The sequence below is a fragment of the Anolis sagrei genome, chromosome 1, assembly GCF_037176765.1.
Source record: "Anolis sagrei isolate rAnoSag1 chromosome 1, rAnoSag1.mat, whole genome shotgun sequence".
NCBI lineage: Eukaryota > Metazoa > Chordata > Lepidosauria > Squamata > Dactyloidae > Anolis > Anolis sagrei.
Genome location: NC_090021.1, coordinates 331,417,636 through 331,440,655, shown reverse-complemented (window position 1 = coordinate 331,440,655; position 23,020 = coordinate 331,417,636). Strand labels below are relative to the sequence as shown.

Genomic DNA, 23,020 nt, shown 5'->3' with positions numbered 1-23,020 from the left:
CAGTCACTTCAAGGATGCCATCCATCCATCTTGCCCTTGGTCGGCCCCTCTTCCTTTTACCTTCCACTTTCCCCAGCATAATTGTCTTTTCCAGGCTTTGCTGTCTCCTCATGATGTGGCCAAAGTACTTGAACTTTGTCTCTAGTATCCTTCCCATTTCAGTCTACTTGAGGCCAAAGGCCTGTTTTTCAAAATCAGCTTCCAGACCTTAGTTGCCCTGGCCCAGACATGATTAAGGTTGTAAATATCCTTCTCATGGTGCCCAGAACTGGTCACAGTATTCCAAGTAAAGTCTGAACAAAACATAGCAGAGACCATGAATACTTTCCTCCACTATGGCACTATATTTCTGATCACATCATTATCCTTCCTCGAGCATACCCAAAGGTCATTGTACCATTTCAGAGCATTGGTAACTAAAACTGTCATCATAGAACATTTTCATCCATTACACAAGAGCAGACTTGGATCTTTCAATGAACATGGAAGATCTCGGCCTCCAATCTTGAGTCTATTGGGAAATACACTCTTCCTGTCATGTTTTTGTATTATTCTTGTTTCTCTATGGTTTTACTTCATTTATGCCCCATCTCTTCCCCAGTACAAGACCCGAGACAAGTTACATTATATACCCAATCAGAATGCAGATAAATATCAACCATCATAGTAAAGCAATAATAATACATGAACTACCCAAATAACGCAGCACCGAATGGAAAACCGTCAAACTATTTAAAACACAGCAGATGAGACAGGACTCCTGCATTCAAAATCCTTGCACTGCAACATTAATGCCAAAAATCCCATCTAATGAAAAGTCTCTTAGTGGGCATGAGAAGAGGCTCGATGGTCCATGAACAACCATCAATAAGGTCATATCCAGGGGGGCAAAATGATGACATTGGTCCCACAAATAAGAATTATGTCTCACTCCAACAAAATTTTCCTTCAATCCTCACATTTCTAACACTGCAGAGATGACATACTAGAAAACCCTCAAATCTAGGACTGTTAATATTTGCTGTATTCAGATCCCCTTAGTAACGATGCCTTTCATCTTTCTTTGGAAGCCTAAATTGTTTTTCTCAATGCTCAGTTGATATTTTAAGTAACTAAAATGCTATAAAAAACTGTTTTCCCCAATTTTCTGTGTTTTTTTTTCAAGTCTTCCCATCTCTAATCAAAGCATCTATGAACAGATGAGTTACGCTATGCATTAGGGGAAAGACTATCTACCTCAATATTGCAAGCGTAAATTCAATTTTTAGTCTTACTTGGAGCAGAATCATTGAATGAGTGCTAAATTGGGAAGCCAATGTGTATGCAAGTTCCATTGATTCAGTGGGTCTGCTTTGTTTGGGGCCAACAAATGGATAGGTTACAGTTATCTGTTGCATATATTCCATGAGATTGATCAGAAGGATGCAATCAAAACACATCTGATTTCTGATAGATTTCAGAGCAACTATTCTACTCCATATTGTGGGTAAAACCAGTTTAGCACAAATTCTCAGTGATCCAATGTTCATTCAATGATCACAGCTTCTGTGTTTTGTGCCCCTTTTACACAGCTGTATAAAATCCACATTATCTGCTTTAAACTTGATTATATGGTAGTGTAGACTAAGATAATCCAGTTCAAATCTCATAATGTGGATTTTGTGTTTTGATAATCTGGATGATCTGGCGGTGTAGAAGGGGCCACAGCTGGACATTAGACAAACTCTTAAAATCCATGGAGGAAGTCATTAAGCAAAACGTTTCAGAAGAAATGTGAAAACCATTGTACTTACAGCCAACCATCATCATGGCCACTGAAAAGATCTTCTCTCCATCAGTGGTTGGAGCTATGTTTCCAAATCCTATTGTCGTAAGGCTTGTCATGGTAAAGTAGAGCGAAGTTATATAAAGTGAGTCTTTACTGGGTCCTCCTTCCCACTGTCCTCTTCCTGTAGTGTTGTACCGATACGGTGTTCCAATACTCTCTGCCAACTGGCAAAGCCAGCTGTCCTTTTTGAGAGTATTGGTGATTTCATCAATAACCTCGTAGTCCCCGATGCTGTACCATATACAAGCTAGCCAGTGGGCCACTAGTCCAAAGACGCAGACCAAGAGCACCAGCACAGCGGCACCGTATTCCAGATAATGGTCCAACTTGCGGGCAACACGCCCCAATCGCAGAAGGCGCACCACTTTCAAAGAACTGAAGAGGCTGCTGATCCCCTAGAAGAAAAGAAAAAAGTTTATATGTATTGTCGAAGGCTTTCATGGCCGGAATCACTGGGTTGTTGTAGGTTTTTCAGGCTATATGGCCATAGAATCATAGAATCATAGAATCAAAGAATTGGAAGAGACCTCATGGTCCATCCAGTCCAACCCCCTGCCAAGAAGCAGGAATATTGCATTCAAAACACCCCTGACAGATGGCCATCCAGCCTCTGTTTAAAAGCTTCCAAAGAAGGAACCTCCACCACACTCCGGGGCAGAGAGTTCCACTGCTGAACAGCTCTCACAGTCAGGAAGTTCTTCCTCATGTTCAGATGGAATCTCCTCTCTTGTAGTTTGAAGCCATTATTCCGCATCCTAGTCTCCAGGGAAGCAGAAAACAAGCTTGCTCCCTCCTCCCTGTGGCTTCTTTTCACATATTTATACATGGCTATCATATCTCCTCTCAGCCTTCTCTTCTTCAGGCTAAACATGCCCAGCTCCTTAAGCCACTCCTCATAGCGCTTGTTCTCCAGACCCTTGATCATTTTAGTGGCCCTCCTCCTGGACACATTCTAGCTTATCAATATCTCTTGAATTGTGGTGCCCAGAATTGGACACAATATTCCAGGTGTGGTCTAACCAAAGCAGAATAGAGGGGTAACATTACTTCCCTAGGTCTAGACACTATGCTCCTATTGATGCAGGCCAAAATCCCATTGGCCATGTTCTAGAAGCATTCTCTCATGACATTTATATCCTTGAAAACACCATGCTGACCCAAATGAGAGAAGGTTTGGGTAAGGGATGTTACTTTTCAATATATGCCAAAGGGTTCATAGGAAATTGCTTAGTATCAAGTCAGGTACTCAGTCTGCCTTACCTGGTACTATCTACACTGATTGCTATAGCTGACAAATGGTTTTCCTATTCACCTGCTTGCCTAGAAAACTTTTTAACCACTGGGGTTAAATCTAGGACATTCTGTGTGCATAACATAAGAAGGGTCTTTCTTCTTGATCTTGCAATGAGGTGACTTGATGTCTAGCTTTGGGAAAAAGGTAGAGCTCAAGATCATGCCACTCACTGGATCACTCACAGGCATGCAGAAGTAGTATGTGGGGACAAACAGAAAAATCAGAGGCCTAAAATAACCCAGGGATGCAAAGAAAATGAGAAAAAGGGAAGAGGACAAATTGCATTTGGCAGGGAAGAGAGACAGGGCCTTCTCAGTGGTGGCCCCTCGGCTATGAAACACCCTCCCTAGGGATATAACATAGGCTCCCTCTCTTCTAACATTCCGCAAAAGCAAGCTTTTTCTACTGGAGCATAATTGGACGTAAACAAATATATGGAATGACTGACGATGCAACTGGACAACGATTGTAGTAAGGAGACACCGGGGATCTTGTTTTTGCAGATATATTTGCTTTTTATATTGCATTTTAAACGTTGAATTGTTTTTATAATTGTTTTAACTGTATTTTGTTATATGCTATGGCATCAAATCACTTTCAACTGTGAACCGCCTTGAGTCGCCCCTGGTTGAGAAAGACAGTATATAAATGCAATAAATAATATAATATAATAAATAAATTACCCTAAGCTCATCCAAGCTGGGAAATATTTAAGTAAAAGTATCTTTTTAAAAAAGTTGGATGTTGGAATGTTTTGGGGGATCAAAAACAGACTTTGTTTCCAAATGCCAACCACACTGCCTGTAGTATTGTTGTTATGTACCTTTAAGTCATTTCCATGGTTTCTTGGCATGGTTTGTTCAGAGGAGATTTGCCATTCATTACCTTCCTTTGAGGCTGGGAGAATTTTACTTGCCCAAAGTCATAGGATCATAGATTTGGAAGAAATCTCACAGACCATCCAGTCCAGCCCAATTCTGCCGTGCAGGAACACAGAATCAAAGCATCCCTGACAGATGGCCATCCAGCCTCTGCTGAACATCCTCCAGAGAAAGAAACTCCAGTGGGATGCCATGAAGGAGCAAGGATTCAAACCCTGTCTTCAGAGTTGTAGTTCAGCATTCAGAACACTATCCCACATTCACAGTGCATACAATACATTTCTTTGCAATATAAGTGGTCCATTCATCCATTTGTTTTATTTACAGAGCTTATGCATGCCTTCAAAGTCTCAAGTTCATTAAAAATATTCTTTACCCCTTTCCAGTCAATATGCTGAATTTGTGTCTGAATGGGGCACATTTAAGATCCAAGGAAGAGCTTTAATTATTTTCTAGTGTATTCATCAAAGTCAATCAACCTTAATTGCTATCAGCAAGCTTATGAATGGTGAGAATATTCAAAAAAAACATGAAACATGGTTGAAAAATGAGTTTGTCTACCTTGACAAGGACAATTCTAAATGGTTAAAAAAATTGCAAGTGGTGGCTAATTCCTTGCAAAGATGCACATAGATTTTTTGCAAGAAAATCACTATTATTATTCCTAAACAACATTTATGCAGTGCTTTATGTACAGAAAATAACATATTTTTCAAAACCTTCACATTTATGACAACTTTCTCAGAGCAAAGTAAAGCCATTCATTCCTCCCTGGAAGAATTAATTTTTTGAAGATTTCCAAAGCCAGGCAAACCTTAGGTTAATTTGCCTCTAAACTTGTAGTAATTATTTCATTTATTTTTATACTATAGTATGACCCCTTTGGGGACACATTCCTAAACTACCGTGGTAAGAGGATACCATGGATAAAAACAAACCCTTCTAAAATAAATGACTTTCACCAGAAGTTACCATAAGGTCATCCTAGAGGACTGAGAAAATTCCTACAGAGGTGCTTTCTCTATGAATTTGTTAGATTCCCCATGACTGTTGCAAAACACTCCATGTGGGGTTGCCTTTGAAGACTGTTCAGAAGCTTCAAGTAGTCCAACGGGTACAAGCCAGATTTCTCACTGGAGCATACAACTCCTCTGTTAAGTCAGCTCCATTGGCTGCCAGTCTGCTACCAAGTACAATCCAAAGTGCTGGCTTTAGTCTACAAAGCTCTTAACAGTTCTGGCCCAACTTACTTCTCCAAACGTATCTCCCTCTATGAGCCAGCTAGGAGGTTGAGATCTTCTGGGGAGGCCCTGCTTTTGGTCCCGCCTCCTTCACAGGCACAACTGATGGGAATGAGAGACAGGGCCTTCTCAGTGGTGGCCCGTCAGCTATGGAACTCCCTCCCTAATGAAATTGGATCAGCCCCCTCCCTCTTGACCTTCAGGAAAAGGCTAAAGACATGGATGTGGGATAAAGCATTCAGTTAGTAACCCACCAGTGCAATAAGAGAATATGGAATAGTGCAACGACAATTTGTAATGGCCATGGACTATGATTTTGGATAATGTGATTTTAAATAAGTGGTTTTAAGGATTAATTTGTTTTTAATGATTGTTTTAATGTAGATATTTATTTTACGATATATGTTGTATGGCATCGAATTGCCTTGAGTCCCCTATGGGGTGAGAAAGGCGGGGTAAAAATATGGGAAATAAATAAATAAAATTATGTTAACTTCTGTATCGTCGAAGGCTTTCATGGCTGGAATCACTGGGTTGTTGTAGGTTTTTTGGGCTATATGGCCATGTTCTAGAAGCATTCTCTCTTGAAATTTTGTCTAAATCTATGGCAGGCATCCTCAGAGGTTGTGAGACCATAGATCAGTGGTTCTCAACGTTCCTAATGCCGCGACCCCTTAAGACAGTTCCTCATGTTGTGGTGACCCCCAGCCATTAAATTATTTTTGTTGCTACTTCATAATTGTAATTTTGCTACTGTTATGAATCGTTATGTAAATATCTGATATGCAGGATGTATTCTCATTCACTGGACCAAATTTGGCACAAATACCCAATATGCCCAAATTTGAATACTGGTGAGGTTGGGTTGGGAGAATTGATTTTGTCATTTGGAGTTGTAGTTGATGGGATTTATAGTTCACCTACATTCAAAGAGCATTCTGAACTACACCAACAATGGACTTGAACCAAACTTGGCACACAGAACTCCCATGACCAACAGAAAATACTGGAAGGGTTTGGTGGGCATTGACCTTGGGTTTTAGAGTTGTAGTTCGCCTACATCCAGAGAGCACTGTAGACTCAAACAATGCTGGATTTGGATCAAACTTTGCACAAATATTCAATATGCCCAAATGTGAACACTGGTGAAGTTTGAGGAAAAAAGACCTTGACATTTGGGAGTTGTAGTTGCTGGGATTTATAGTTCACCTACTACCAAAGAGCATTCTGAAGCTCACCAACGATAGAATTAGGCCAAACTTCCCACACAGAACTCCCATAACCAATAGAAAATACTGTCTGTGATGGTCTTTGGCAACCCCTCTGACACCGCCTCGTGACCCCTTCAGGGGTCCCGAACCTCAGGTTGAGAATAGATGCAGGTGAAACGTCAGGAATAGATGCATAGATGCAGGTGAAACGTCAGGAAAGAATGCTTCTAGAACATGGCCATATAGCCCGAAAAACCTACAACAACCCTATGTTAACTTCTGGTGGAAGCATACCATAGAATCACCTTTAGACCTAGAAAATTGTTACCAAAGGCATAATTTGTTGGATGTGGATAGGTGAAGCCACAGACACTTGTCCTGCGAATATGAGGTGTTTTGGGATATGGCTACCTCCAGATTCTGCTGAGTTCAAGCTGACTGCAGGAGGTTGCTTACACAGTGCTTACAGCAGGACATAAGCCTAACCAGAGCTTAATTAGCCATCCTGGGGAGTGTCATATGCTGCTGGTACGCACTCATGACTGATTTACAAAACAGGGTTTTCGCTTAGCTGTTGTTGTTCTTTGAATGACCATCTGCCTCATGTTGGAAGTTGTATATCTAGCAATTAGGAATCAAAAGGCTCTTATTTATTGTAGCTTTCCTCTCTCTCCCTTTGTACTTGCAAACACAATGATATGGGGAGGGGGAGCAGTCACTTTGGAATTCAGAAGCAAGACAGAAGCAAAGCAATAACATAATTCCACAGCACAAGACCTAGCAGCAGCCAAAGACGTTTCATTTCACAGAAGGCAATGGAGTAAGCATTCATTTCTTCTTTGCCAGTTTTAAATTGCCCTTTTCTGTGCATCATTATCAAATCAGTCTAGTCAAAATGTTGGGTAATTACATGATCAAGCCATAAAGCACTGGAGTTTATTTCAGCATCGGGATAAAACAAGTTCTTTTCTGCAGCTGGAACATTTTTCTTTCTCTCTCTTATGAGTCTTATACAGACTCTAAATGATAACATGACCATTTGGGGGTTTCTTATCCCGCTTGGCTAATTTAGAGATCAGCAACTAAAAGCCACAGGGCAAAGTCCAGCCACGTGTGGGCATTTTCACCCCCAAATGTCAAGCCAAATTAAGAAAACACAGGTAGAAAGAATCAACTAATGAGCTGCTGAAAGAGGGAATGTATCATGAAAATGGAAGACAAAAAATGAGAGTGATAAATCTGCCCTCAAATTGCATATGCTAATTCGTTTGGCTAGATGCACATTTTGAAAACATTACAGAAATGCAGTTCTCCAGCACGGGGAGGGTAGGCACAGAGCAGAATCTATGTTGCATAGTTAAACTATACTTTTAATTAAATCCATTGAAAATCATAGGATGTGTAGTTGATGGGTACTGAAAATTGTCTAGGAGGGAAAGTTCTGGTGCTGAATATCTCTAGCAGATATGTCTAAAGCAGGATTACTGTTAGCTAATCCCTGGTGGTGCAGTGGGTGTAAAGTGATGAGCTGCTGAACTTGCTGATCGAAAGGTCACAGATTCGAATCCGGGAAACAGTGTGAGCTCCTGCTGTTAGCCCCAGCTTCTGCCAACCTAGCAGTTCAAAAACATGCAAATGTGAGTAGATCAATAGGTACCAGCAGGAAGGTAATGGTGCTCCATGCAGTCATGCTGGCCACATGACCTTGGAGGTGTCTACGGACAATGCCAGCTCTTCAGCTCCAAAATGGGTCAATTGTTAACATGCATGTAGTCAACCTAATTGCTTTATTCCAGTGAGAACTAGCAATAGGTTTTAGGTCTAAGTCTTTCATTCATCAGTGTTAATGACATCAGGTCAGCTTCAGCTTATAAAGACCCTATGAAATAAGTTACCCTGTCCCCAGCAGCTCTGCTCAGGTCTTGCAAACTCAGGGCTATGGCTTTCTTGATGAATTCTAACGTCCTGTAACCATGCTAATCCTAGGAATTGTATTCCAGAAAGGAACCTTTTCGGGTCCTGGTTGCTGTCAACATGCTACTAAATAAAGAGAAGTCATAGCTCCACTCTATTCTGCTTTAGTCAGACCTCACATTGAATACTGTATTCAATTCTGGGCACCACAATCCCAGAAGGATATGGAACAAGTCCAGAGGAGAGTGACCAAAATGATCAAAGGTCTGGAAGCCAAGCTGTATGTGGGACTGTTTAGGGAGCTGGGTATATTTAGCTTGAAGGACAGAAGGATGAGAGGGAACATTAGAGCCATGTTTACACATAAGAAAGGATCCCATATTGAAAATGAGGTAAGCTTGTTTTCTGCTGCTCTAGGACCCAGTCTTCCTCTTTTCCTACTGCCTTCTATCATGTATGTATGTGTCTTCAAATTGTCTCCCAACTCTTAATGATCCCATGTGTGTCATTAGGTTTTCTTAGACAAGGGATACTCAAGAATGATTTTACTAGGTCCTTAGTCTCAAATATAGTCTACAACACTTGGTAGCCATTGGTCTCCTATCCAAGCATTACCCAGAACTGACCCTGCCTAGATTCTTGTAGGTCAACAGAACCGAGTTCAGTTTAGCTGCCAATCAGGCCACCTTCTAGTTTAGCAAGCATTATTGTCTATTCTAATGTGACTTTTCATGATTTGTTCAGGGTATGACACTTTCAATTTAGTCACCTTAGCTTTTAGGGTGAGTTTAGGCTTGGTTGCTCTAGAGCTCATTTATGTGTCATTTTAGCCATTCATAGTGTCAACAGAATTGTCCTCCAATATCACTTTTGAAAAGAGTTGATTCCTTTCAGCTTTCTTTACTGTCCAGATTTTATAGCAATGCATAGAAATTGGAGATGGAACTATGTTAGTTACCATGCTATAAAACTACCAAAATTAGGTGGTATGGATGCACTCCTGATGATCTATATATTTGTTGTCCAACCTGCCATCTAGGTAGTAAATGCTGGTGGACAACCTCAAGGCCTCTGTGTTCCCTTCTTATAATTCTTTAATTTTCAACGAAAACTGGGAACTGTTTACTTGTTATCCTGATACTCTTGGTGAAAAACCTTAAAGTTATCCTCTACTTTTTATAGTTTTTACTTTTTATAGTTTTTACCGGGACTGTGGCGCAGCTGGCTAGGAGTCAGCTGCATTAAGATCACTACCGTCCTAAATGTCATGAGTTCGAAGCCAGCCCGGGTCGGAATGAGCTTCTGACCAAAATTGTGTAGCTTGTTGTCGACCTTTTCAGCCCAAAATACAGTTGTATCTTTCAAGTAGGAAATTTAGGTACCACTAATGTGGGGAGGCTAATTTTAACTGATTTATGAGGCCATAAAAATCTCCAGGAAGTATGCAAAGAATGAGGAAGTACTTCATCAGTGTCACAAACGGACGGTGAAGCGACAGCTCCCCTGGTGGTCAGAAGCTGGAATGTTAAATAGCCTCTGAGTGTCTGTCTATATATGTTGTGTGTCTATGGCATTGAATGTTTGCCATGTATATGTACATTGTAATCTGCCCTGAGTCTCCTGCAGGGTGAGAAAGGCGGAATATAAATACTGTAAATAAAATAATAAATAAACATCGGAGGTAGACCACACAGTCATTCAATAGCCTTGCATAGCCACCCTGTTGCTGATGGTTCATGTTTGGGAGATGAAGCCTTCATTGTGCTGCCACCACTATTCACAAGGAATATCTCCAGTAGATGCTTAAGGTACAGCATCAGTTGAGTGGTGAATCTGCTCTCAACTTGAGCCTGAAATTTATCAGAACTCTCCAAAACAATTCCTCTATTTGGAATATAGAGTTCATCACCTTGCACAGATGCTTTAAAGTCTCCCTGCTGATATCAAGGCCCATCCCACCAGTGCATGGCAGGGAATGACCCTAATATGAATCCCATCATGAATCATAAGCTGGTAGAAATTCTGCAAGCCAACACATCCTAAAAGAGAGATATTTCACATTGAGCTACTTATGGAGAGCTTATCCCCAAAGCCTTATGAGCTCATTAATCCGACTTTACTGGTGTTAATGTTAGCGGCATACATCTTTCAGGATTCCCCCATGTACAGAAACGATTATGTGCACTTGTCATCGATGCCTCTAAAAACATAACTCTGCATAAAGCATTGCTTGTAAGGGAAAGCCCAATTTTGCACTAGACTAAGACTCAGCATTCTGATTAGCCATATCCCAGAGGCAGGGTGTACTTACAGATTGACATCTTGAACTCCATCCATACATTGATGCATGTGTAGGCAGGCACATGAATGAGGGGCAGAGGTGCCCTGTTTTGCCATTTCTGTTCATGGCACCCTCTATGATGTAAAGCCCCACAACTGCATGTATGACATGGAGATCTATAGAAAGGAGACCTATTTCCACAGCAAAATGCTATGAGCTAGACCTCTGGTGAATGAGCTCCTCTAGAGACCAACATACATACCCTTAGTGTACATATGTGGAGAACAAGTCCTATGAGGAGTGGCTTAAGGAGCTGGGCATATTTAGCTTGAAGAAGAGAAGGCTGAGAGGAGATATGATAGCCATGTATAAATATGTGAGAGGAAGCCACAGGGAGGAGGGAGCAAGCTTGTTTTCTGCTTCCTTGGAATCTAGGATGCGGAACAATGGCTTCAAACTACATCTGAACATGAGAAAGAACTTCCTGACTGTGAGAGCCGTTCAGCAGTGGCACTCTCTGCCCCGGAGTGTGGTGGAGGCGCCTTCTTTGGAAGCTTTTAAACAGAGGCTGGATGGCCATCTGTCAGGGGTGATTTGAATGCAATATTCCTGCTTCTTGGCAGGGGGTTGGACTGGATGGCCCATGAGGTCTCTTCCAACTCTTTGATTCTATGATTCTGTGATATGTCTCTTTTCCGCAGATCTTTGAACTACCTACATCTAAACCTATATCACACACACAAGTCAAGATTTCAGCAACATCACAGAATGGGGCAATTTTCAGCACTAGGGGTGGGGCCATCTCTTTAGCTAAAGGTGCCAAGTCTGTGTTATCCCAGTCCCTGAAATGTAGGTACCAAAGCTTTAGATCTAGGCAAATCCTACTAGATGAGTTGTAGTGATACTACAATGGTGGTATTTGAAAGAGCAGGTTCCTGGTGATGTTATATGATTCTACAGCTGCACAGTGTATTCCAGATAAAATCTAACAAATAAAAATACAAACATACTTTTCAAGATAGTACTTTTACTCTAAGCTTTCTTCCTCTCCAATTGAGGTTGGGAGAAGAGGAACCAGAGTCTGTTAGCCCACCCCTGGCACTCTGTGGATTATGTCTCTCTCCCCTAATCCCAATTTGTTTTATGTTTGCTTTTTCAAAGTCAGAAGTAACCAAAAGGTTACTTCCAGTTTGGAAAAGAAAGGAGAAAGGTTTCTCACCACCTTTCTACATACAAAAGTGAAAGCAAAATTCTACAACTTCTTTTGGAGTATGAATTACCACTCCTCCATCTTTCCAGGAATGTCAATTTTCCTGAAGATTGGGGTGCAGGAGGCACAAGATCTGAGAATGGGGGCTCAGGAGGTGTATGCCACCCCTTGGTCATGTATGCTCAATTAATATAATTAGACTGCTCAACCTTTCAATCTAAGGGCATTAAAACACATCTCTTCCTATTAGCCAACAAGAGCTTTAAGATCAGTTGGGGAGGCCCTGCTCTAGGTCCCACCATCTTCTCAAGTGTGATTGGTGAAGATGAGAGACAGGGCCTTCTCAGTGGTGGCTTCCTGGTTGTAGAATTCCCTCCCCAGTGACATAATAATAATAATAATAATAATAATAATAATAATACTTTATGTATACCCCGTCACCATTTCCCCAAGGGACTCGGGGCGGCTTACATGAGGGAGGCCTCATCTCTCCTGGTATTCAGAAAAAAGATAAACACATGGTTCTGTACACAAGCATTTGCAGGATGAATCATTACAGTTTTGACACATTCTGCACAAGGATCATGAGCAAGGATTATGAATGAATGCACTTGATATGTTTTAATTTGTTATTATTCTATGTGTTTTATTGTTTAACTGTTTTAACTATATTTGGTATAGGTAAAGATAAAGGTTTTCCCCTGACACATTAAGTCCAGTTGTGTCCGACTCTAGGGGTTGGTGCTCATCATTTCTAAGCCAAAGAGCTGGTGTTGTCCGTAAACACCTCCAAGGTCATGTGGTCAGCATGACTGCATGGAGTGGTGTTACCTTCCCGCTGGAGCGGTATCTATTGATCTACGCACATTTGCATGTTTTCGAACTGCTAGGTTGACAGAAGCTGACAACAGAAGCTCATGCCACTCCCCGGATTCAACCCTGTGACCTTTCTATCAACAAGCTCAGCAGCTCAACGGTTTAATCCACTGTGCCATTGGGGGCTCCCATTTTTAGTTTTTATGATTATGTTTAAAGTGGCATTGAATCTTGCCAGAGTTGTAAACCGCTAGCTGCCTATGATATGATATGATACTATATCTCTCTGTGTGTGTGAATCATATATCTATAAGGTAAAGGCAGTCCCCTGACATTAAGTCCAGTCATGTCTGACTCTGGGGTGTGGTGCTCATCTCCATTTCTAAGCCGAAGAGCCAGCGTTGTCCGTAGACACCTCCAAGGTCATGAGGCCGGCATGACTGCATGGTGCGCCTTTTATAGTACACCTAAAATTTATAGTACACCTAAAATTAAAGAGCCTTTTGAACTCCACCAATGATGGAATTGAATCGAACTGGGCACACAGAATTCCCATGACCAAGAGAAAACACTGGGAAGGTCTGGTGGACATTGACCTTGAGTTTTTTGGAGTTGTAGTTCACCTACTTCCAGAGAACACTGTGGACTCAAGCAATGATGGATCTGGACCAAATTTGGCACAAATACTCAATATGCCCAAATGCGAATACTGGTAGAGTTTGGAAAAAATAGACCTTGCCATTTGGGAGTTGTAATTATTGGGATTTATAGTTTACCCACAATGAAATAGCATTCTGAACCCCACTGATAGAATTGGACCAAACTTTCCACACAGAACTCGCATGACCAACAGAAAATACTATGTTTTCTGATGGTCTTTGGCGACCCCTCTGACACCCCCTTGCGACCCCCACGGGGGTCCCGACCCCCAGGTTGAGAAACACTGCTCTAGGAGCACCCAAATTGGGTTCCAAAGGTCATATGTGACCCATGGTGCCCTTTCCTGCCTTTCATAGTTTCCCTGTCCAGTGTTGTTATTGTTTTTTCATTCCCATCCTGGTGATGCTCCAAGTATTATTCAATTTCCCCTGTACCAGTTCTCTCTTGCACGCAATAACAAATATAACCGATCAGTGCCACTGTTATCAGCATTCTTCTAAGTTTATTTATCCTGTTTCTTTGGCAAATTCCCTTTCCTCTCTCCTTCCCTCTTCCACCATACCAATGAGTTATGAGATAAGAGACCTCAGTGCTCTCCTAGCACACCTCAGAGACCAATATGAGTCCTCAGTGAGTCCCAGTATTTAGTAGGATGTTTCCCTTCAAGGATTTCACTTTAAATAAAGTGCACCCAACATCTGCTTTCCCATTAATATGTACAATACTTTTGAGGAAAGGAAACATCTGAGAAGGGTAATTAAAATTCAATTTCCTATACCCTAAATGAACGGTTATAAATCTTGCATAAACTGAGACACTGTAAACAAATATTCCAGGACTTTTTTTTGTCCTCAGGCTACTTCTGCTAAGTTTTCTCGGGCTCTCTCTGGGGATTACCTAAGAGTAGCTTGTACAAACTAAATTTTCCTCCACCTCCGGCTTGCTACAGAATATTCATAAGATTGCATCTTCAAAATACACAAATATTCCAATGCCCACCCTAGCACAAATAGAGGATATCTTAAGCAGAATGATTTAAAAGCTGCATAAGTGTCAGAGACACACGTTGGCTGGCATCCTATGCATATATGCAGCTTCCACTTGTACAAGTCCCATTTTTGGATAGGGAACAGAGAGAAATGTCTTCGCTCTTGCCTCCATCCAAGAAACTCCCACCACTCCAATGCAGTTCTCTATTGGGTTGTTGTAGGTTTTTTCGAGCTATATGCCCATGTTCTAAAGGCATTTTCTCCTGACATTTCACCTGCATCTATGGCAAGCATCCTCAGAGGTAGTGAAGTCTGTTGGAACTAGGAAAAAGGGTTTATATATCTGTGGAATGACCAGGGCGAGACAAAGGACTCTAGTCTGTTGGAGCTAGGTGTGAATGTTTCAACTGATAACCTTGATTAGCATTTGTTTGCCTGGCAGTGCCTGGAGCAATCTTTTGTTGATTGCAAGTCAACAATAGGGACCACCACATAGGGACCACCAAATGCAACATTGCCCAAACACAATTCAAGGAACATGAAAGGCACTGCAGACTACTTCAACCAGAGAAGTCAGCCATAGCAGAGCCCCTGATGAACCAACCTGGACACAGCATATTATCTGAGAACACAGAAATGCTGGACCACTCTCACAACCACCATGTCAGTCTACGCAGAGAAGCCACACAGAGAAGCTTGTGAAATCCACAAGCATGTGGACAATTTCAACAGAAAGGAGGAAACCATGAGAATGAACAAGATCTGGCTACCAGTATTAAAAAACTCTAAAATTACAACAGCACAACAACAGAGAGGAAACAAACAAGGACATCTAATCACCTCTCAACAAAAGATTGCCCTAGGCACTGCCAGGCCATCAAATGCTCATCAGGGTGGTCAGTTGAAACATTCACACCTAGCTCCAACAGACAAGAGTCCTTTGTCCCACCCTGGCCATTCCACAGATATATAAACCCTTTTTCCTAGTTCCAACAGACCTCACTACCTCTGAGGATGCTTGCCATAGATGCAGGCGAAACATCAAGAGAAAATGCCTTTAGAACATGGCCATATAGCCCAAGAAAACCCACAACAATCCAGTGATTCCGGCCATGAAAGCCTTCGTCAATACAGTTTTCTATTGTTCCACAATTTTCAAGGTCTGGGAAAAGACTCACATAAGAAGAAAAAACACACTGCAGGGAATTTTAAAATCAAAGATCCAATTTGAAGCTGAATTGCTTTTATTGGGAATGCCAAACAAACAAACAAACAAACAAAGTCACTAGACTACGAAGTACTACACTACATGATAATTGCAGCATGGATACTATATGCACAACATTGGAAGAAGTCAGATCTTCCAGCAATAGAAGAATTGATAAGTTGGCTATGACAAACAAAGTAAAAAAAAAAACCCTAAAAACTTTATCAAAGACTGGGGAAAAATTCTAATTTGTGGAAAGGGAAATAAAAAGGGGACACTTTTTATGGAAGGCTTTATAATTTACTCTGTTATGAAATTTTTAAATAACAACTATTATGCTAGAAGAAGAATGGAAAATGTTTTACTAGGAAGGAAGGAAGGGCAGGATATATTTTATTATGCTTTTAATGTATTAATAGGAGCCTCTGGTGGCTCAATGGATTAAACCCTTGTGTTGGCAGGACTGAAAACCAACAGGTTGCAGGTTCAAATCCGGGGAGAGTGGGTTGAGCTCCCTCTGTCAGCTCCAGCTCCCCATGTAGGGACATGAGAGAAGCCTCCCACAAGGATGATAAAACATCAAACATCCAGGCATCCCCTGGACAACGTCCTTGCAGATGTTGTTCTTTCACACCAGTAGTGACTTGCAGTTTCTCAAGTCGCTCCTGACATGTAAATGAAAATGTATTAATATATTGGGTTTTAATTGGTTTGACCCTTTATATTATGTTTATTTAGTTTATCCTTGGTTCAGTTTGGTTGTTTATAAGTGATATATAGCTTATTTTATTTCATCTTGATTTATTAAGTTATATTTAGTTTATTTTGTTTGTCTTGATTGTTGTTTATTTGTTGCTGGCACTGAATATTTGCCATTTTTGTTATACTTTGGAAACCACCCTGAGTCCCTTTGGGGAGAGAGAGAGCAGGGTATAAATAAATTATTATTATTATTATTATTATTATTATTATTATTATTATTATTATTGGGACATACCTGTATATGACTGTCTTCAACCCAAAGGATGTCAAGTGAGTACAATGGGATAAGTGGGACGAGGGAATTGCATAGTTACTGTATAGATGTTAGGAAATATTGTTCAAAAATGCAATTAGGTTATATACAAGTGTATAGTTTTTAATTGATAAATATGCAAATGTAACATTAAACATATTCAGAAAGTCAAAAACTAGACTTTGAGAACAACTTCTAGATTCTTTTTTTTTATCCAAAAGAGTAATTTTCTCCAGTCCAATATATCACTAGGTTGGAGTTTCTTCCCTCAAAGCTTACTGGAGAAGGAACGTATGCAGTGCCATCTTGTCAAGACTCATCCAGGAGGACTCTTTCCATTGCTGCTTATTAGTGAGTAGGAAAAGGATAAGGAGGCAATTGAGATCATGAAGCTTCAGCTGCTTTGGGCTCCTTGGGGAAGGGAAGGTGGACATATGACTTCCTTCTCTGACTAAACTGAGACCAGGTGCTTCTCCGTGGTTCAAATCAACTCCCTCCCCTGCCTCCTCCCTGAGTAAGTGACAGCTGTCAGGTGGAGATCCAGGTGCAGATGTAGGTTCTCAGCCAAAAGAACATGGAAAAAAATAAACATTTTTGGATAACAACTCCCACATCGACCAGCCAGGCTCAGGAGGCCATATTACCACTGAAATCTTTTCCTCTGACTTTTCATTACTAGATGTTTTGTCTCTGTTTAAGAATGTTTTTAAAATTTGATTCAGCCACAAAAGAGTAAGACGATGAGAAGGGAAGAGTTTCTACATTTGGTAAACTATGGAGAGTTTCTGGCCACAGAAAAAATGCTATTGTTGAAGTTAAGGGGAAAAAAAACTACTGACAATGATTTTACAGTAAATACAGTTATATCAATTTTGTATGTGAACCAGCATGATATAGTCGTTCTATTATGATTCCTGGAAACCAAGATTCAAATCCTACGGAGCCATGGAAATCTGTTGGCTGACCATGGGCAAGTCACACTCTCTCAGCTTCAGAGGAAGGCAATGCCAAACCCCCTCTGAACCAATCATGTCAAGAAAACCCATGATAGGCTCACCTTAGCATCGCCATATGTGGGAAACAATGTGAGTGCACATAACATGCTCCCCTTCTATTCTGCCTTGGTCAGACCACATCTGGAATCACACTGTGTTCAATTCTGGGCATCACAACTGAAGGGAGATGTTGACAGGCTGGAATGTGTCCAGAGGAAGGAGACTAAAATGATCAAGGGTCTAGAGAATAAGTCCCATGAGGAGTGGCTTAAAGAGCTGGGCATGTTTAGCCTGAAGAAGAGAAAGATGAGAGGATACATGATAAGGGGGATTTAGAAATATATGAGGGTTAGTCACAGACAGGAGGAAGCAAGGTTGTTTTCTGCTGCCCCGGAGACTAGGACGTGGAATTATGGCTTCAAACTACAGGAAAGGAGATTCCACCTGAACATTAGAAAGAACTTCCTAACTGTGAGAGCTGTTCAGTAGTACAACTCTCTGCCATGGAGTGCGGTGGAGGCTACTTCTTTGGAGGCTTTTAAATGGAGGCTGGATGGCCATCTGTCAGGATTGCTTTGAATACGATATTCCTGCTTCTTGGCAGAATTGTGTTGGACTAGTTGGCCCACAAGGTCTCTTCCAACTCTATAATGCTATGATTCTAACAGGAACTTGTTTTGTCTCATTTTAATTGTCATGGCTGTCATCTATGTAATTCTGTGATTTGTGGTCCAGTAAGGGGCTTCTTAGGCAGCCGCTAGAGCTCTCTAACATGGAATACACCAAACTACAGACCCCAGGATTTCATAGGATTGAAACTGTGAGAGTTAAAGGGAGAGGAGGTTGATACTGTTAGAATCCAATATCCTTTAGCATATGTTTCTCTTGCAGCTAATTGGTAAAGCAGAAATCTCATAAATATCTAAATTATACACACATACATGTACACACACACCTACACGCACACATGAAACTAAATGCAATTTGTTTCATAAAGATCAAGTAGACAGAACATATTGTAAAGAACAAAAATAACTTTCTGGCCTTGCATCGCACATTTTAGTGCAAATATTAAGACACAAATAGTGTTCAATTCAGCAAGTATTGCAGAATGTCATGCCACAGTCCACTTCAAAAAGGGTCATGACATGCAACTGTTAATAAAATGATGTAGTATATAAAAAGTCACACAAAATATATAGTGGTTTATTTGGATGATTTTAAAGTGATTTCACTGTGGAATTTAGCTCAACTGGGACACACACAATTGCATTTCCACTGAAGTTTTGAGAGCTTCAATGTCTCTATCTGCTTGCCCTCCCTCCTCCTTCCTTCCTTCCTTCCTTCCTTCCTCCCTCCCTCCCTCCTTCCCTCCTCCTTCCTTCCTTCCTTCCTTCCTTCCTTCCTTCCTTCCTTCCTTCCTTCCTTCTTTTTAGATGCTACTGTCTCTCTTTTCATCTTTTCAGTTATGCACAAATGACTACCATATACAGGGGAATGGTTACTTACAAGCCCCAGTTCAGATCAGGGGAAATTTATTTTCAGTGACTCTCTTCCTAGTTTGATGGATTTGGGTGTCACACACTTCATTTGCTCGGGAGCAGGTAGGGAAAAGGACCTGAGTGTATTAAAACCTTCACTGCAGGTATTGCAGTAAGCCATATAAATGGAAAACTAACACAATTAGCTGTGAAGCACTACCATTTACTACACTGAAGAGTTTGTCTCTGAAAGCCAATGAAAGGAAGGCTTGCTTGAGCTGACTAATAGAGGTGAGGGGATGAATGAAAGAGGCATGCAACTAAGGTGCTGCTGTTTAAAATCAATTCTTTCTTCCTTGCAGCTGGAAGTTTCCATTATCAGGAATATCTATGGCACAGAACCCTTTTTCCAAAATAGTTTCAGCACTTTGGACAGTTCCCATAAAGTTCAGGCAAACATATCAGTGGATTCCTAGTGGAGGCCACCAAGCAATACTGGTATTTGTATATACACTGAGCTGTCTTTCGTGGAGTCAAACATAAGGAAATGTATCACTCCCAGAAGGAGAGAGGAACAAAAAAGGAGCAGTTTTGATTAAATGTACATGCATGCATTTCGATGGCTATATGTGAATTCCGAATGTAAATCGAAATATAACTCATCTCGACATAACAGAGAAGACCATAGCTACATTCCTTACATTTATTTGGCATCTACAAATCATCAGTTAACTGAGAGTCTAGTGTATTAATACATATTCATTCCTTGCTGTAGAAAATATTGCAATTAGGAATTCCATAAAATTTACAGAGTTGATTTGCACAGAAAACAACATTTTCTGCATTGAAAACCACTTTTTTTGCAGACAACAGCATTTTCTGAACAGGAATGAATAGTTCTGCATTGAAATATCATTTTCCATGCAGAAAATGTTGCTTCCTATGTAGAAAATTCTATTTTCTGTGCAAACCAAACACAGGAGAATTTTGAGCAGAATGAAGTCCAGAACAGCAAAGAGTCTTTCGAAATTGCATAGGTTTTGGGTAATTTTTTGAAGTTGAAAGAAGAAATGTTGAAGTTACCCAATGTTACCTTTGAGATGATTGAACTGCACTATATGGTCAGTGTAGACTTATAGAATGCAATTTAACTGCACTGAGCTGCATTATATAATTCTACACTAGTGATTCCCAACCTGTGGTCCATGGACCACCAATGGTCCGCAAGAACTAAAATATGGTCTGCGGCCTAACTGTTACTACACTGTTGCAACAAGAGTGATTATAGTGCCAAGAGTTATTAAATATGGTTTTCTGTGGGTGAGTAGATGGCGACCGCTGGATGTCATATGTTCTGTATCATAAATTAGAGCTGATGTGATCTATCCAATGAAATTTTCTGAATCAGCACCCCAAATAACCAAACCAAATCTAAAGTTGACCAAAAACCGATTTGTAAACCTTTTGGTACTAATGTTGGAGAGCGGTCCCTGGTCAAAGTAGTCCCTGGTCAAAAAAAGGTTGGGAACCATTGGTCTACACTGACTATATAATGCAGTTCAATCTCATCATGCTACAAATCCCACTGGATAGAGATATGGCTGTTAAACTGGTACCAAACAACTCTAATAATTATGTAGTGTGTATGTAGTGTATATACTCTAAAGGTGCATCTGCAATGTAGAATTAATGGGATTTGACACCACTGTTACTGCCATGTTTCAATGCTATGGAATCGTGGTAGTTTTAAAAGGACTTTAACTTTGGGTTGTTGTAGGTTTTTTCGGGTTATATGGCCATGTTCTAGAGGTATTCTCTCCTGATGTTTTGCCTGCATCTATGGCAAGCATTCTCAGAGGTAGTGAAGTCTGTTGGAACTAGGAAAATTGGTCTTTTGTATTGTCAAAGGCTTTTTTGTATTGTCGAAAATGGGTCTTTTGTTGAGAGGTGATTAGATGTCCTTGATTTAAAAACTCTAAAATTACAACAGCAAAACAACAGCGAGGAAACAATCAAGGACATCTAATCACCTCTCAACAAAAGATTGCCCCAGGTACTGCCAGGCCATCAAATGCTAATCAAGGTGGTCAGTTGAAACATTCACATCTAGCTCCAGCAGACAAGAGTTCTTTGTCCCACCCTGGTCATTCCACAGATATATAAACCCATTTTCTTAGTTCCAACAGACCTCACTACCTCTGAGGATGCTTGCCATAGATGCAGGCGAAACATCAGGAGAGAATGCCTCTAGAACATGGTCATTTGAATGCAATATTACTGCTTCTTGGCAGGGGGTTGGACTGGATGGCCCATGAGGTCTCTTCCAACTCTTTAATTCTATGATTCTATATAGCCCGAAAAAACCTACAACAACCCAGTGATTCCAGCCATGAAAGCCTTTGACAAGACTTTAACTTTCTCTAACAAACAGCAGTAGTACCTCACCAAACTACATCTCCCAGGATTCCATAGCATTGAGCCATGGTGGTTCAAGTGGTGAATTTTACAGTGTAAATGAATCCGGTTGTTATGCTAGTAAGCTGCAAAACCAGCCTTCTAACTTCTTTTTCCCTTGCTGTCTTCCAAAATCTCACAATTTCCCTGCACATATACCCCTGGGCACATGAAAGCAAATTACAGCTAATAACCACCATCCATCAATGCTCCGTAAGGAAACATCTAGTTATCGGAATTCAAGAAGTAAGCATTTCCTCTAGAACAGTGTTGGTCTAAGACATTTTGTTACCCCAAGCAGAATGCAAATGGTTGCCATAGCTGACACTATCAAAATTCCTATATGATCAATCTTGCCTTCAATCATTGCTTTCATCCATCCCTGAAATTATTCCATCTGAAATAACCTATTTCCACTGCTGTCCTTCCTGCAGAAATATGGAATGGTCATAATTAGCGAGTTACATAAGAGATATCATCATCTCTGACACCACGCCAATGCATTCATCTTAAAAGATGCTTCCTTCCATGCAGTTTGGTAATCTTTATCATATTTCTTATTTTCTATACTTGATCTCCTATTTATCATCTCAGCATGGCTCCACATCCTTCTAAGCAGGCTATTATACCCCTGCTTTGACTTTTTGTATAGAAGGTAAACTTACATCCCTTCTCCGTCATCAAAACCATATATTGGTGAATCTAAATACCCAAATCCCATTTGAACATAGGCTCAAGTAGAGCCTTCAGCAGACATGTTGGCCTAAATACGTTTCCAAAGATCGGAAAGTTACATCCACTAGTAAATTTATCCCCAAAAGCAGGAAAGGTACGTCACCTACTGATGCACTTACTCAAAATGTTTGCTACCATATTTTCCAGATGCTCCATGGAAACATTATGATTTCAGGAACTATCATTTGGCAGGCTTAGATCTCTTACCCATGGGGGTAGTGAAGCAGCTGTCCTGAATGATTCTAGGGCAGATGGGAAAAAATGATCTGATGTAACAGGGAGATCAGCTGGTGGGTCTGATACTACAGGGCCAGTGGTTCTGCTATTGGTTTTATGGCAGCTCTTTCTGCAGCTGGTCCACAATGCATGGAAGTTCACCCAGCGCCTAACCCATGGGGAACCCAAAGGTGGGGTTTGGCCCATGGACAACATTTCCCAAAATTAGTAGAATAATAGTAGAATGGGAAGAGATCGATCCAATCCCCTGCCACGCAGGAAGACAGAATAAAGTACCCTCAACTGATGGCCATCCAGCCTCTGATTTAAAACCTCTATAGAAGGAGACTCTGTTGGACTCCCCAGCAGCTTATTCTGCTGACAAACAGATCCTACTATCAGGAAGTTGTTTTTTTTTTTCCAGCAATGTGAATTCATTATTCCATATCCTATTATCCACAGCAGCAGAAAACAACTTTGCCCTTTCCTCAATGTGACATCTTTTCAAATATTGAAACATGGTTATTATGTTCCTTCTCAGCCATCATTTCTCCAAGATAAGCACACCCAGCTCCCTAAGCCACTCCTCATA

The 23,020-nt window shown here is 40.8% G+C and overlaps 1 protein-coding gene across 1 annotated transcript in view; it reads right to left on the bottom strand.

The window, feature by feature from the left end:
- The window catches only part of KCNH5 (potassium voltage-gated channel subfamily H member 5), a 289,582-nt gene that overhangs the window by 186,394 nt on the left and 80,168 nt on the right, over positions 1-23,020 (bottom strand). Inside the window, exon 7 of the mRNA XM_060754182.2 lies at positions 1,794-2,223. Coding sequence (XP_060610165.2) covers positions 1,794-2,223 — 430 coding nt within the window. The remainder of the gene's footprint in view (positions 1-1,793; positions 2,224-23,020) is intronic.